At 44.7% G+C, this 12,150-nt stretch overlaps 1 protein-coding gene across 1 annotated transcript; it reads left to right on the top strand.

The window, feature by feature from the left end:
- Nucleotides 1-11,464: 11,464 nt before the first annotated feature.
- LOC122939355 (cytochrome c oxidase subunit 7C, mitochondrial-like) lies at nt 11,465-11,785 on the top strand. The gene has a single exon (XM_044295420.1). The coding sequence runs from the start codon at nt 11,481-11,483 to the stop codon at nt 11,673-11,675; it is 195 nt and encodes a 64-aa protein (XP_044151355.1). The 5' UTR covers nt 11,465-11,480; the 3' UTR covers nt 11,676-11,785.
- The last annotated feature ends 365 nt before the right edge of the window (nt 11,786-12,150 follow it).

Here is a 12,150-nt window from a genome sequence, read left to right as displayed (position 1 = left end):
AAGGCGAGTAATTTTTCTTTGTGAACGACATTCTATTAAAGACTTTGAACGTGAAGAAGGGAAGCATTCTTGTTCTCAACGATTCAAGGAAAGGTGTGTACATTCTCATGTTTGATAATCTTTCGTACTGTCACAACTTGTACGAGCAGCTGAAAATCCATCACGCTGATCCTATTCTACATGGACTTAATTTTGTTTTATTCACTGGAAAAATAAGGATACCTAATCAAAGAACAATATCACTGAACAAAATTAATTCCCCTTTAAAACATAACGTTTAATTATTATCTGTTAATAAATCCCACTTAAATTGATTTGGGCAACAACGAAAATATATATATAGATACTTTTGCCTAGGATTGATTTGATTAAGGTGTAATCAAATTATAGAAACATCACCACCATAGTGTTACTAGCAATACTGCTTAACAAGAGCAATATCTGTATTGACAGAAGTAATACATCAACTTGTAGATAAATCCCCACCATGTGGTTACTCACGGTACTGTTGACCAGAGGCGGATATTTGCATCAACAGGAGTATAGGTACCCAAGTATCTGGTTGTTCCTCCTTGATGATCAGTGGATGCAGAGTGAACACCGTCTTGTCGGACCTTGTTGTTCCTGATAAGTCTTGATTATATTTCAGGAAAATAGTACCAGTTTGATTGATAGTGTCCAAACAGTATACAAGTCCGCTTATAGGCAGTGTGGGAGTCTATCCCTTATGGCTATGCTTACCCTGCCTACAAGCGGAGTGATCGCTCCGCTTGCTAGCCACTAATCTAATGGCAGGATTATCTTTCTGAGCGCCACCGAGCATGATGAATACGATCACCTGATAAACCCCTTCACTTCAAAGGGGAAACGCGTTGGGATAAAAAGCCTTTTTTAAACTTTATGCCTAGGTCCACCATCACCACCCTTGAAGGTCCTTACCTGGATACCTCATCCCCTTGTCTTCTTATACCTAAGTTGTGGCACTATTAATATCAACGTTTGGCAATCTCCACCATTTGGGAATTTACAGGTAGGGACAACATAATAGGGAACAGCCACCAAGAATTGGGGCTGCACCTTTCGGAGCGATCACTCCGCTTGTAGGCAGGGTAAGCATAGCTGTAAGGGATAGACTCCCACACTGCCTATAAGCGGACTTGTATACTGTTTGGACACTATCAATCAAAATGGTACTATTTTCCTGAAATAGAATCAAGACTCATCAGGAACAACAAGGTCCGACAAGACAGTGTTCACTCTGCCTCCACTGATCATCAAGGAGGAACCACCAGATACTTGGGTACCTATACTCCTGTTGATGCAAATATCGGCCTCTGGTCAACAGTACTGTGAGTAACCACATGGTGGTGATTTATCTACAAGTTGATGTATTCACTTCTGTCAATACAGATATTGCTCTTGTTAAGCAGTATTGTTAGTAACTCTATGGTGGTGATGTTTTTATAATTTGATTACACCTTAATAAATCCTAGGCAAAAGTATCTCTATATATATTTTTTCATTGTTGCCCAAATCAATTTTAGTGGGATTTTATTAACAGATAATAATTAAACGTTATGTTTTAAAGGGGAATTAATTTTGTTCAGTGATATTGTTTTTTAATTTTGTTTTACTCTACTCGACGGGGGAAATTCCACTAATTGTACACATGTACAGTCCTTTTGTTTCCTTATGTGACATAGAATTTTTTCTTTCGAGATATTTTTTAACTTTGAAATCTGGCCGGAAGCTTATGAATAAAGCGGACTTATGGACCGGAAAGTATACATTTTTTGTTACCTTCAGGGAGGACCCTGGAGGAATTGGAGGATTAAATCACCCCCATCAAGCTTTACAATTGGAAGAGACAGAGGGTACATTTATTATCCAGGGATGCCGGAATTTTGTCGAAAGTGTAATCAATTTGGCCACTGTAAAGAGGAGGCAGGTTTTTGCGGGAAGTGCCAACAAGCAGGGCATAAAAGTACCTACTGTCAGAATATGATTATCTACAACATGTGCAGGATGGAAGGCCATGCCTTTAAAGACTGTCCAAAGTGGGCTAGAGCTCAGTTCTATGCGGATGTTGCCATAGGCAAGGGACCTACAAAAGAACCGGAGGCCCCCAAAAAGCCTGTAGCTGCATCCGCCATGAAAGAACTGGAGAAACCTGAGACTACGAGCGTACCTTGAACATCCAGAGTGCTGATGAAGGAGAAAATGGTGGATCCTGTAAAGAGTGCTCCTGGAAAATCTGCTCTTGCAAAGGTGGCAGGGGAACCTGCTACTGACGCAGGAGTAAAGGGGACAATCACAAGAGACGAAGCCATGAAACTACAGGCAAAAGAAACAAAAATAAAAGTGAGTGGTCATAAAGAACAGGTTCTCAGTGTCACAAGAGCATCCCATCAAAGTGCAGATGAGAGCGACAACAGCTTAAGACCAAGCATGACCTTATCTGATCCTATGAACATTCTTCAGTTTGAGAGCTCAGCATTACCAGAGCCATTAGTTCCATTTTTGTCGAGTAGTTCATCTGATGAAATGACCTGATGTGCAATGCTTTCCTACAAATTTATCTCACAGAAAGTGAGAAATTTCGAGAGAGCTCAACAAAGAGAGCTGCTTTTATATGCAAAGAGACTTCATGTTATTTGAAGTTTTTCTTAATGGACAATGTCTGATGTGCTAAAAATCTCTCCCTTTAACATAAGGAGTATTAAGGGAGCATGTAAGAGAGCTGCTGTTTTGGCTTATCTGGAGACAGTCAACTGCGACATCATCTTTTTACAAGAATGTGGAATAGAATACTCCCCAAACTACGCAGACCTAAGGGAAAGTTGGACACAGGGCCCTTCATTGTGGTCTGGAGACAACAATAATAAAGCTACTGGAGTTGGAATACTATTCAAAGGAAATAGTTGTCAAATTAGTTCATACATACAATTGATTCCAGGAAGAGCTTTATTAGTAAATATCAACTTTATTGGCAGAGAAATTAAATTACTAAATGTATATGCTTCACCTGAACTTCATGAAAAAGCTGAGATACTAGAGGACATACAACCTTTCTTAGCTGGCCAATCACCAGTGATCATGGCCAGAGACTTTAATTGTGCCCTAAAGAAGAAGACAGAACTGGTGAGCAAGTAAGAAGGGACAAAACAGTGCAGCAACTTAAAATAATTTTGGACTTTAATTTAATTGACATTTGGAGTAATGTAAAGGACAATGACCCACTCTTTAGTTAATTCAAGATTGGATTATTTCTTCATTTCAAAAGTCCTGAAGCCTGAAGCGAAGTGATGATATCCCTGGAGGGTAATATCTTCTCTGATCATAAGTTGCTTCTATCGCAAATTCAAGTAACTGGAGGTGGAAAAGACAAAGGCGTATGGAGGCTAAATGTGGATCTATTGAATGATGAAGATGTAAATAAGGTATTCATTCAAAACTACAAAGAATTGACTTGTTATAAAGAAAAGTTCACGTCAATATTGCTATGGGTAAAATATGTAAAAAGAAAACTAAAGAATTTTTCCTCAAAATTGGAATTAAAAAAGCAAAAGAGAAAAAACAATGGTTCAAAAATCTTAATACCAAACTACAGACTTACCTGAAGATGAGAAATGGAGGCATCCATGTCTCAGATCTGATAGAGAAAACAAAAGGAGAAATTAAAATTTACCAGAAAGGCAAAGAAATCATATTCAATACCAAAGTGAAGCAGCTTGAAGCTAATGAAAATTTTACAAGATTCTTTTTAAAAAAAAAACAACTGTGCAAAAAAAACAGTAATATCAAATATCGGTGGTGAAACAAAGAAAGAAGAAATGCTTTAAAAAGTCAAACAATTCTATCAAGAGCTGTTTAATAAAAACAAATAGATAAAGCCTTTGTTGAAGATGCCGTAAACTCTTTAGAAAACAAGCTGGAGAAAGAGGAGCAAGAAATGCTCTGCCAGGACATCTCACTAGAAGAATTACATGGTGTCTTTAAAGGTTTCGCAAAAAAACTAAACGCCAGGTTCTGATGGACTTACAGTACAATTTTACTTAACATTCTGGAATGTATTGAAAGGAGACCTGATGGCTATCTTCAAGTAAGCTTTAAATACAGAAGTGTTGCCAGAATCTTGGGGGAAAGGTATTGTGACATTAATATACAAAAAAGGCGACAAATCGCAATTAGAAAATTGGAGACCAATCACACTCCTAAATACAGATTACAAAGTTATGGCCAAGTTACTTGTGAACCGGATTAAAAAAGTAATTGACAAAGTGATACATAAAGACCAAGTATGCGCAGTCCCAGGTAGTCGAGTATGGGAAATTCCCTTTCGTCCTAACCAGCAGCACAAGTGGGGGTATTCGCCCCTGTGAAGCTGGTCAGGACAGGCGGAATTTTTGCTGAATAAAATTCTGCATCCCTAGTAATTAATTAATTAATTAGCTCCCCCCTCCATATATAGGCCGCCCTACACAGGGCTAGTTGCTTTTATTTTGTCCTGTGCGTTGGTCTGACAGGCCTGACTCTATTTAGAGTCTCTCCCTCAGTAGCTGGGGGAGAAATTCGCTGAATTTCTGCAGTTTTATTCCCTATGTTGTACATTTCTTTTTCAGGTGCTGATAGAAGATCGGCTGTCTCCTGCCTGGCTGGGAGCGCAAGTATATGGTCGGTCTGGCTACAGTTAGCCGGTAGGTCAGACAAGGTATACAGTAAGCGGAGCTGTGAGCTCCCTCCCCCCCTGTCTCCTCCCCGCTCCGCCTCAGCCCGCTCCCCTCCTACCTCCTCTGCAGCCGGCCCGGAGTTCGCGTCTCTGCTCCGGAGAATCGGACGCGAGACCGGAAGTGCGTCATTGTCACTTCCGGTCCGCAACTTTTGTTCGGCGCCGCGATAATTCAGCTCAGATTAGCTAAGGCTGCTTCTGGGGGGGGGGGGGGGAAGGAGCTAATGCGATTAAAATTTGATAAAGAACCTCAATTTCTATAAAGTGGTCCCTTGGTGGGAAGCCTGAAAAAAAAAAAAAAAAAAAAAAGAGGAGGGGAGGGAGGAGCTGTTGCCTCCTCCTCCCCCCACCCTCCCCTTCCTGCTATATAAGGCCAGGCTGCTGGCAGGGTCAGTGTTGCACTCAGTTCCTGTTTGCAGCTGACCTTGACTTAGTCTGATCCAGTGCTAAAGCTGTAAGAGTACCTACTCTGTTCAGAAAGTCCTAGGTTGCTTGGAGTTCTTTAAGTCATGACGTCACCGTCTCAAGGTAAGATAGACGTCTGGATTTGACCCCTTGGGCGCCTTGAAACCATATTTTAATAGGCATTGCTTCTCTTCTAGGAAAAGCCGCCCACAAGCAGAAACACCTGGCTTGTTCCAGTTGTAGCACTCCGTTACCTGATGGCTACGAGTTTCATCGCTGCCCAGGCTGCCGCCCTAGACCAGCCAACCCTGAGCCGACGGTAGTGGAAATGTTTTCCTGGATGAAGGAGTTCCTGGACACCTCCGTCGCGGAGATCAAGGGGGCGGTCTCAAACAAGAGACCCAGGCAGGCCTCGCCTGGGCCTGTTCCGATGTTGGAAGAGGTGATCTCGCTTGGCGAGAATTCTTCCTCTGAAGAAGAGGAGTCAGTCTTTTCTTTTCCGGCGGAAAAGACACAGAGGTTACTGCGCTCCATCAGGTCAAGGGACCAGGATGTTGAGCATGGGGAAGCTCCACACTCCACCGCTAGGGGGCCAAGGGCCTTCAAAGTGGACGAGTCGCTTAAGAAATTAATGGCGACCGAATGGAAACATCCAGAGAAAGGACCGGTCTTAACCAAGAGGTTCAAGCTGATGTTCCCCCTACAAGACGGGGATTGCCTGGATTGGGTCCCACCACCTAAGGTGGATATGGCAATAGCCAAACTTTCTAGAAGAACCTTGGTGCCTTCCGATGACGGGAGTAACCTGAAGGATCCCCTGGATAGACGCGCAGAATGTTCGCTGAGGCGTAACTATGCTGCGGCGTCCGCCTCTGCCTCTGTGGCCATAGCCGGTACCGAGGTGTCTGAGTTCATTCGCGCCCGTACGTTGAAGATTCAAGCAGACTTAGACTCGGGAATTGCCAGAGATGATATCCTGGATCAATTCAAAACCCTTCTTTTAGGCATAGATTTTTTGGCGGATGCATCTCAGCAGCAGCTAAGGCTTGCTGCAAAGTCAATGGCTTTGTCTGCTGCTAGCAGGCGGCCTTTATGGCTGAAGCCCTGGGTGGCGGATAACATTTCAAAATTTAATTTGTGCTCCCTCCCTTACGAACCTGGCAGGTTGTTCGGCTCCGAGCTAGACCGCCTCATGGAGAGTCTAGCAGATAAGAAGGGTAAATCACTCCCTCAGCAATCCTTTCGAGGACGTGGGAGAGGCAGAGGTGGAAGATACCAGGGAAGAGAGAGGAACCAGAGACGTTCCGAAAATAACAGGAGAGGTAGAGGTCGCGGTCGCGGGAACCGCAGGGCTGATCAATGACTCTCGGCAGCCCACCACCTCCCCATCCCCACTCCCCTCACTCCCACACAGATCTCCCTGCCCGAATCCTCCAGTAGGAGGTCGTTTAATTTTGTTCAAAAAATTTTGGGAGAAAATAATTCCAGATCCTTGGGTGCTGCAGGTTATCAGCACCGGTTACAGGATCGACTTCAGTTCCCAACCTCAGGAGAGGTTCGTCCTTACAGGGCGTCTAACACCCAGCAGACAACTGATCCTGGAAGATTCTGTACTCCAGTACATTACCAAAGGGGCCTTAGAGGAGGTTCCTCCTCGAGAACTCGGTCAGGGAGTGTATTCTCCCATCTTTCTCGTTCCAAAGCCGTCAGGAGACTGGCGCATGATTATCGATCTGCGTTACCTAAATCGGTTCATCAGAAAGAAGCGTTTCCGGATGGAAACCATCCGCTCAGTCCTAAACATCCTGAACCCGGCAGACGTGATGGTGACGATAGATCTGAAGGACGCTTACCTTCATGTTCCTATCTGTCCGGCCCACAGGAAATTTCTCAGAGTTGCTGTCTGCATAAAAGACGTAGTGAAGCACTACCAGTTTGCTGTGTTGCCCTTTGGCATCTCCTCTGCTCCTCACACCTTCACAAAGGTTGTGGCTCCTGTGGTCGCCCACCTAAGGCTCCTTGGCTTAGAAGTCGTCCCTTATTTAGACGACTGGCTTTTAAAAGCCGCATCCGCAAACATCTTACAAGCTCAGCTTCAACTAGCTCTCCACACTCTGCAGAACCTAGGGTGGCTCCTGAATTGGGACAAATCAGAGTTGGTCCCCTCTACCACAAGAGGGTTTCTGGGGTTTGTGATAGATTCACAACTAATGACCCTATATCTATCTCCCCAGAGGAGAGACAAAGTAATAAGAGCTGCAGAGTTTCTCCTACCCCCCAGATGGGTGTCTATTCGGGTTCTCATGAGGATGTTAGGCCACATGTCAGCATCTGCAGAGGCAGTACCTTGGGCCTTGTGGCATCTTCGGCCACTACAAGAGGAAGTCTTAGCGGTTTGGAATCGCAAACCCAGAGACCTAGATCGGTATCACTCCCTGTCTGCAGAAGTCCGTTCCTCCCTCAGGTGGTGGAAGAACCTAGTGGATGGAATGCCTCTAGCCCAACCTACTTGGGTGATCCTGACCACGGACGCCTCCCTTCTAGGCTGGGGAGCCCATCTGGGACACAATACAGTTCAGAATACCTGGAATCCTCAGGAGAGACTCCTATCATCCAATCTGAGGGAGCTGAGGGCGGTGAGATTAGCCCTCAATCACTTCTCACCCCTCATCCAGGGTCAAGCCGTGAGAGTACGGACCGACAACACGACTGTAGTTGCTTATGTAAACAGACAGGGAGGAACGAGATCCCGGACCCTCCTGAGGGAGGTGGGACTAATTTTATCTTGGGCAGAGAGCAATCTATCTCATCTAGTGGCAGTTCACATCAGAGGAGATCTCAATATAGTAGCAGATCGTCTAAGTCGGGGCCTTCCGGTACCAGGAGAATGGTCCCTGAACGACAACATCTTCTCCAGGATAGTCCAACGCTGGGGGACTCCCGAGATCGATTTGATGGCAACCCGTCTGAACGCCAAAGTAAGCAAATTCTGCTCCTTGTACAAGGAGGACAATCCGGTAGCGATAGATGCTCTGTCCATAACATGGAGGTTCAGGCTGGCCTATGTATTCCCTCCAATTTCCATGATACCAAGGGTATTGATGAAGATCAAGCAAGACCAGACCTCAGTGATAGCCATCATCCCATTCTGGCCGAAGAGGTCTTGGTTCACCCAGCTCATGCAGATGAGTCAGGGCAATTATTGGAGACTTCCCCTAATACAGGACCTTGTGTATCAGGACACAGGTCCCTGTCTAGATCTGAGGAGGCTCAGTCTGACAGCCTGGAGACTGACCGGTCCCTTCTAGAAGCTAGAGGGCTTTCGGTGGAGGTCCTGAGAACAATCTCTCACTCCAGAGCGGATTCTACGAATCAGAAATATTCCCGCATATTCAAGATATTTATGCGATGGTGCACGGATAGAGAGGTAGTTTCCTCAGATCCTCCTCTCTCTGAGATTCTTCAATTCCTGCAAGATGGTCTAGACAAGGGTCTAAGCCCATCTACATTGAGAGCTCACGTCGCTGCCTTGTCAGCATGCCTTGGTAAGCCAATTTCTCAGGACCCCCTAATTAAGAGGTTCCTTAAGGGTGCTCAGAGGCTTAGGCCCAGCATCCAGAGACCAATCCCTGAGTGGGAGCTGCCAGTGGTCCTAAGGGGGTTGTGCTCCCCCCCCTTCGAGCCTTTGGAACAGGTAGACTTAAAGTACCTTTCCCTCAAGGTTACCTTTCTCTTGGCCATAACCTCAGCCAAGAGGGTTGGGGAGCTCCAGGCTCTGGGGGCAGCGGAACCATACTTAAGGTTTCTGCAGGACAAGGTCCTGTTAAGGTTTCTGCCTACCTTTCTACCCAAGGTTCCTTCATTTGCGAACACCAATCAGACAATAACACTGCCGGTGTTGTCTCCTACCTCTAACTCTCCTGAGGAGGAGAAATTACTTTCCTTGGACATCCCAAGAGTCCTTAGAGTTTATCTGAATAGAACGGAAGAGTTCAGGAGATCAGAAAATCTGCTGATCTCATATTCGGGGAACAATAAGGGGCTCAAGGTTTCCAAGCCCACCTTGAGCAGATGGATTAAGGACGCTATTAAGCTGGCTTTTACGTCCCAAAACTTACTACCGCCATCCTTCTTATCTGCCCATTCCACAAGGGCAGTGTCTGCGTCATATGCGGAGAGGAAACTAGTCCCCTTAGAGCAAATTTGTGCGGCTGCCTCGTGGAGCACGCAAAACACCTTTATTGCCCATTACCGCCTGGAGAACAGGCGTTCTGAGGGAACAGCCTTTGGACGGTCCGTGCTAGATGCTGCTCGTCCATAGGTCAGCTCTCTAAACTCCTGGGGGATAATGAAGCCACTTAGTAGTAGTAGTCCTTTAGCCCTCCCAAGATTTGTGTGAGGTTCCTTGCTACTTCCCCACTTGTGCTGCTGGTTAGGACGAAAGGGAAGCGTCAATTTTGACGTAAATTTGTTTTCCCTTAGTCCTAACAGCAGCACACAAATATCCCTCCCTCTATGCTATTAGGATTACTTGTTAAAAAGCAACTAGCCCTGTGTAGGGCGGCCTATATATGGAGGGGGGAGCTAATTAATTAATTAATTACTAGGGATGCAGAATTTTATTCAGCAAAAATTCCGCCTGTCCTGACCAGCTTCACAGGGGCGAATACCCCCACTTGTGCTGCTGTTAGGACTAAGGGAAAACAAATTTACGTCAAAATTGACGCATCTCAACATAATAAGAGACTGTATCTGGTATCAGAATGAGAGAAAACAAGATCTAGCCATACTATCCTTAAACTTTCTCAAAGCATATGACAGTGTCACATGAGTTTCTGTGGTTGGTGCTGAAGCGAATAAACTTTCCAGATGTTGTAATAAAACAGATATCATTGCTCTACAAAGAATCCTTCAGCCAAATTCTTATTAATGGTTTTCTGTCTGGAAAAGTCACTTTGTTTTCCAGAGTCAAGCAAGGTTGCCCCTTGTCACCCATTCTATTTAAATGTGTTTTGAAGCCACTACTCTCGCTACTACGAAAAGACAAGGTAATTAAGGGTGTCTTTATACCTGGTGGTAATGGACTTGCATTGAGAAGAGCCGTACAAATTACGGAATTTTTTCGCCAAGCTTCTGCCTTTCGTCTTAATAGAACGAAGTGTGATTGCTTTGCCATAGAAGACTGTCATGGGATGTACGAGGAAGGAAAGACAACAAAAGGGAACCACAACTAAACACCAACAGACTAGGCCCCAAACCTAGGGAATAAAGAGGTCACCTCATAGCATTCCCTGATACTCACCCTAAGCTGCTTACAACATGTGCAAATCTCAATGGTAGAAATGCACATACACAGGAACCTGAGACTGCTGAAACACTGCACCAAACCCTCAGCTTAGGGAACAGGGAAAGAGTCAGCCAGCCAGAGGTTTGACAACAGTGGAATAATTCAAGATACATTTTCTGTAGTAATTGGTAAACCTCAAAAACCTCATAAGCGCTTTCTGATTCTCGGGCAGATCCTATTCTAAGACCGCACTGACTTTTTCGGGATCCATGCAAAAGCCTGAAGCGGAAAGCAGGTAACCCAGGAATCTCTTGAACAGCAAACACACATTTTTCTAACTTGGCATATAACTTTTTCTCCCGGAGGATCAGCAAAACTTGTCTCAAATGATCCTGATGACTCTCCATGTCGTGCAAGTAAATCAATATGTCATCTAGGTATACAACAACAAACCTTCCCACCAAATGATGAAAAATGTCATTGATGAAATGTTTAAATACTGCCGGGGCATTGGTCAAACCAAAAGGCATGACCAAGTTCTCAAAATGACCCACAGGAGTATTAAAAGCTGTCTTCCATTCATCCCCATCTCTGATTCTTACCAGATTATATGCCTCTCTTAGGTCTTATTTAGAAAACACCTTAGCTCCAACAATCTGGTTGAACAAATCTGGGATCAGGGAAAGGGGATAAGGATCACGAATAGTGATGCGATTTAACTCTCAGAAATCTAGACACGGTCTCAATGTCCCATCTTTTTTCTTTACAAAAAAGAACCCCCTGCCATAGGTGACTTAGATGGTCTAATGTGTCCCTTTGCCAAACTCTCAGTAATATACTTTTGCATAGCAACTCTTTCGGGTTCAGAAAGGTTATACAACCGAGACAGGGCAATCAGATTCTCTATGAGGGGGCAACTCCCGATCCACACTCTCAGTGAACACATCAGAAAAATCTGAGAGAAACGGGGGTAACATCTTAGTGGATATCCCAGCAAGAGATGTGACGAGACAGTTGTTCATACAGAAATCACTCCAGAGTGTCTCCTTGTCTGCCATCATGTTCGGTCAGGCTGTCCGTAGGTTCACCACCTCTGCCGTCCGCCGAAGCGGCCACTATGAGGAAGGCCCAGGCAAGAACATTCCCTTTTCTATTGATAATAAGTGGAGACTTCTTGGACTGATGACGGTTTTCTTCGGCAGTGGATTCACCTTTCCCTTTATCATTGTCAGACATCAGTTGTTGAAAAAGTAATTGGTGATGAAGAAAATGTAAAGGTGCCGTGGACCGTCTGTGAAGCAAACCTATCTATTCCCACCATGCCAGCCATGGGTTGTAAATAAACTAATAACACGATAAAAAAATAAATAAAAAAAAATCACTCCAGCCCTTGATCTGTCTCGCTTGCCAATCAATGGTAGGGTTATGTTTGGTCAACCATGGCAACCCTAGCACTAGAGGAGCCGGCAGACCCTTCATTATAAAAGAAGAAATACCCTCAACATAAGAATCCCCCACCCTTAAATGGATATCCTGCACCATGTGAGTCAAAGATTTTTAAGAAAGGGGGCAGAATCAATAGCGAACACTAAGATCTCTTTGTCCAGTGCATTAGATTTAAAACCATGCATCAGGACAAACTGGTAATGCACAAGGTTAACGCCTGCCCCGCTGTCCAAAAATACCTCCACATCAATATTTTTGGAATCTAGCGCCACCCTGGCAGGCA

Source organism: Bufo gargarizans, chromosome 5 (assembly GCF_014858855.1).
Source record: "Bufo gargarizans isolate SCDJY-AF-19 chromosome 5, ASM1485885v1, whole genome shotgun sequence".
NCBI lineage: Eukaryota > Metazoa > Chordata > Amphibia > Anura > Bufonidae > Bufo > Bufo gargarizans.
The sequence above is the reverse complement of the archived record's forward strand: the minus strand, read 5'-3'. Positions and strand labels throughout refer to the sequence as shown.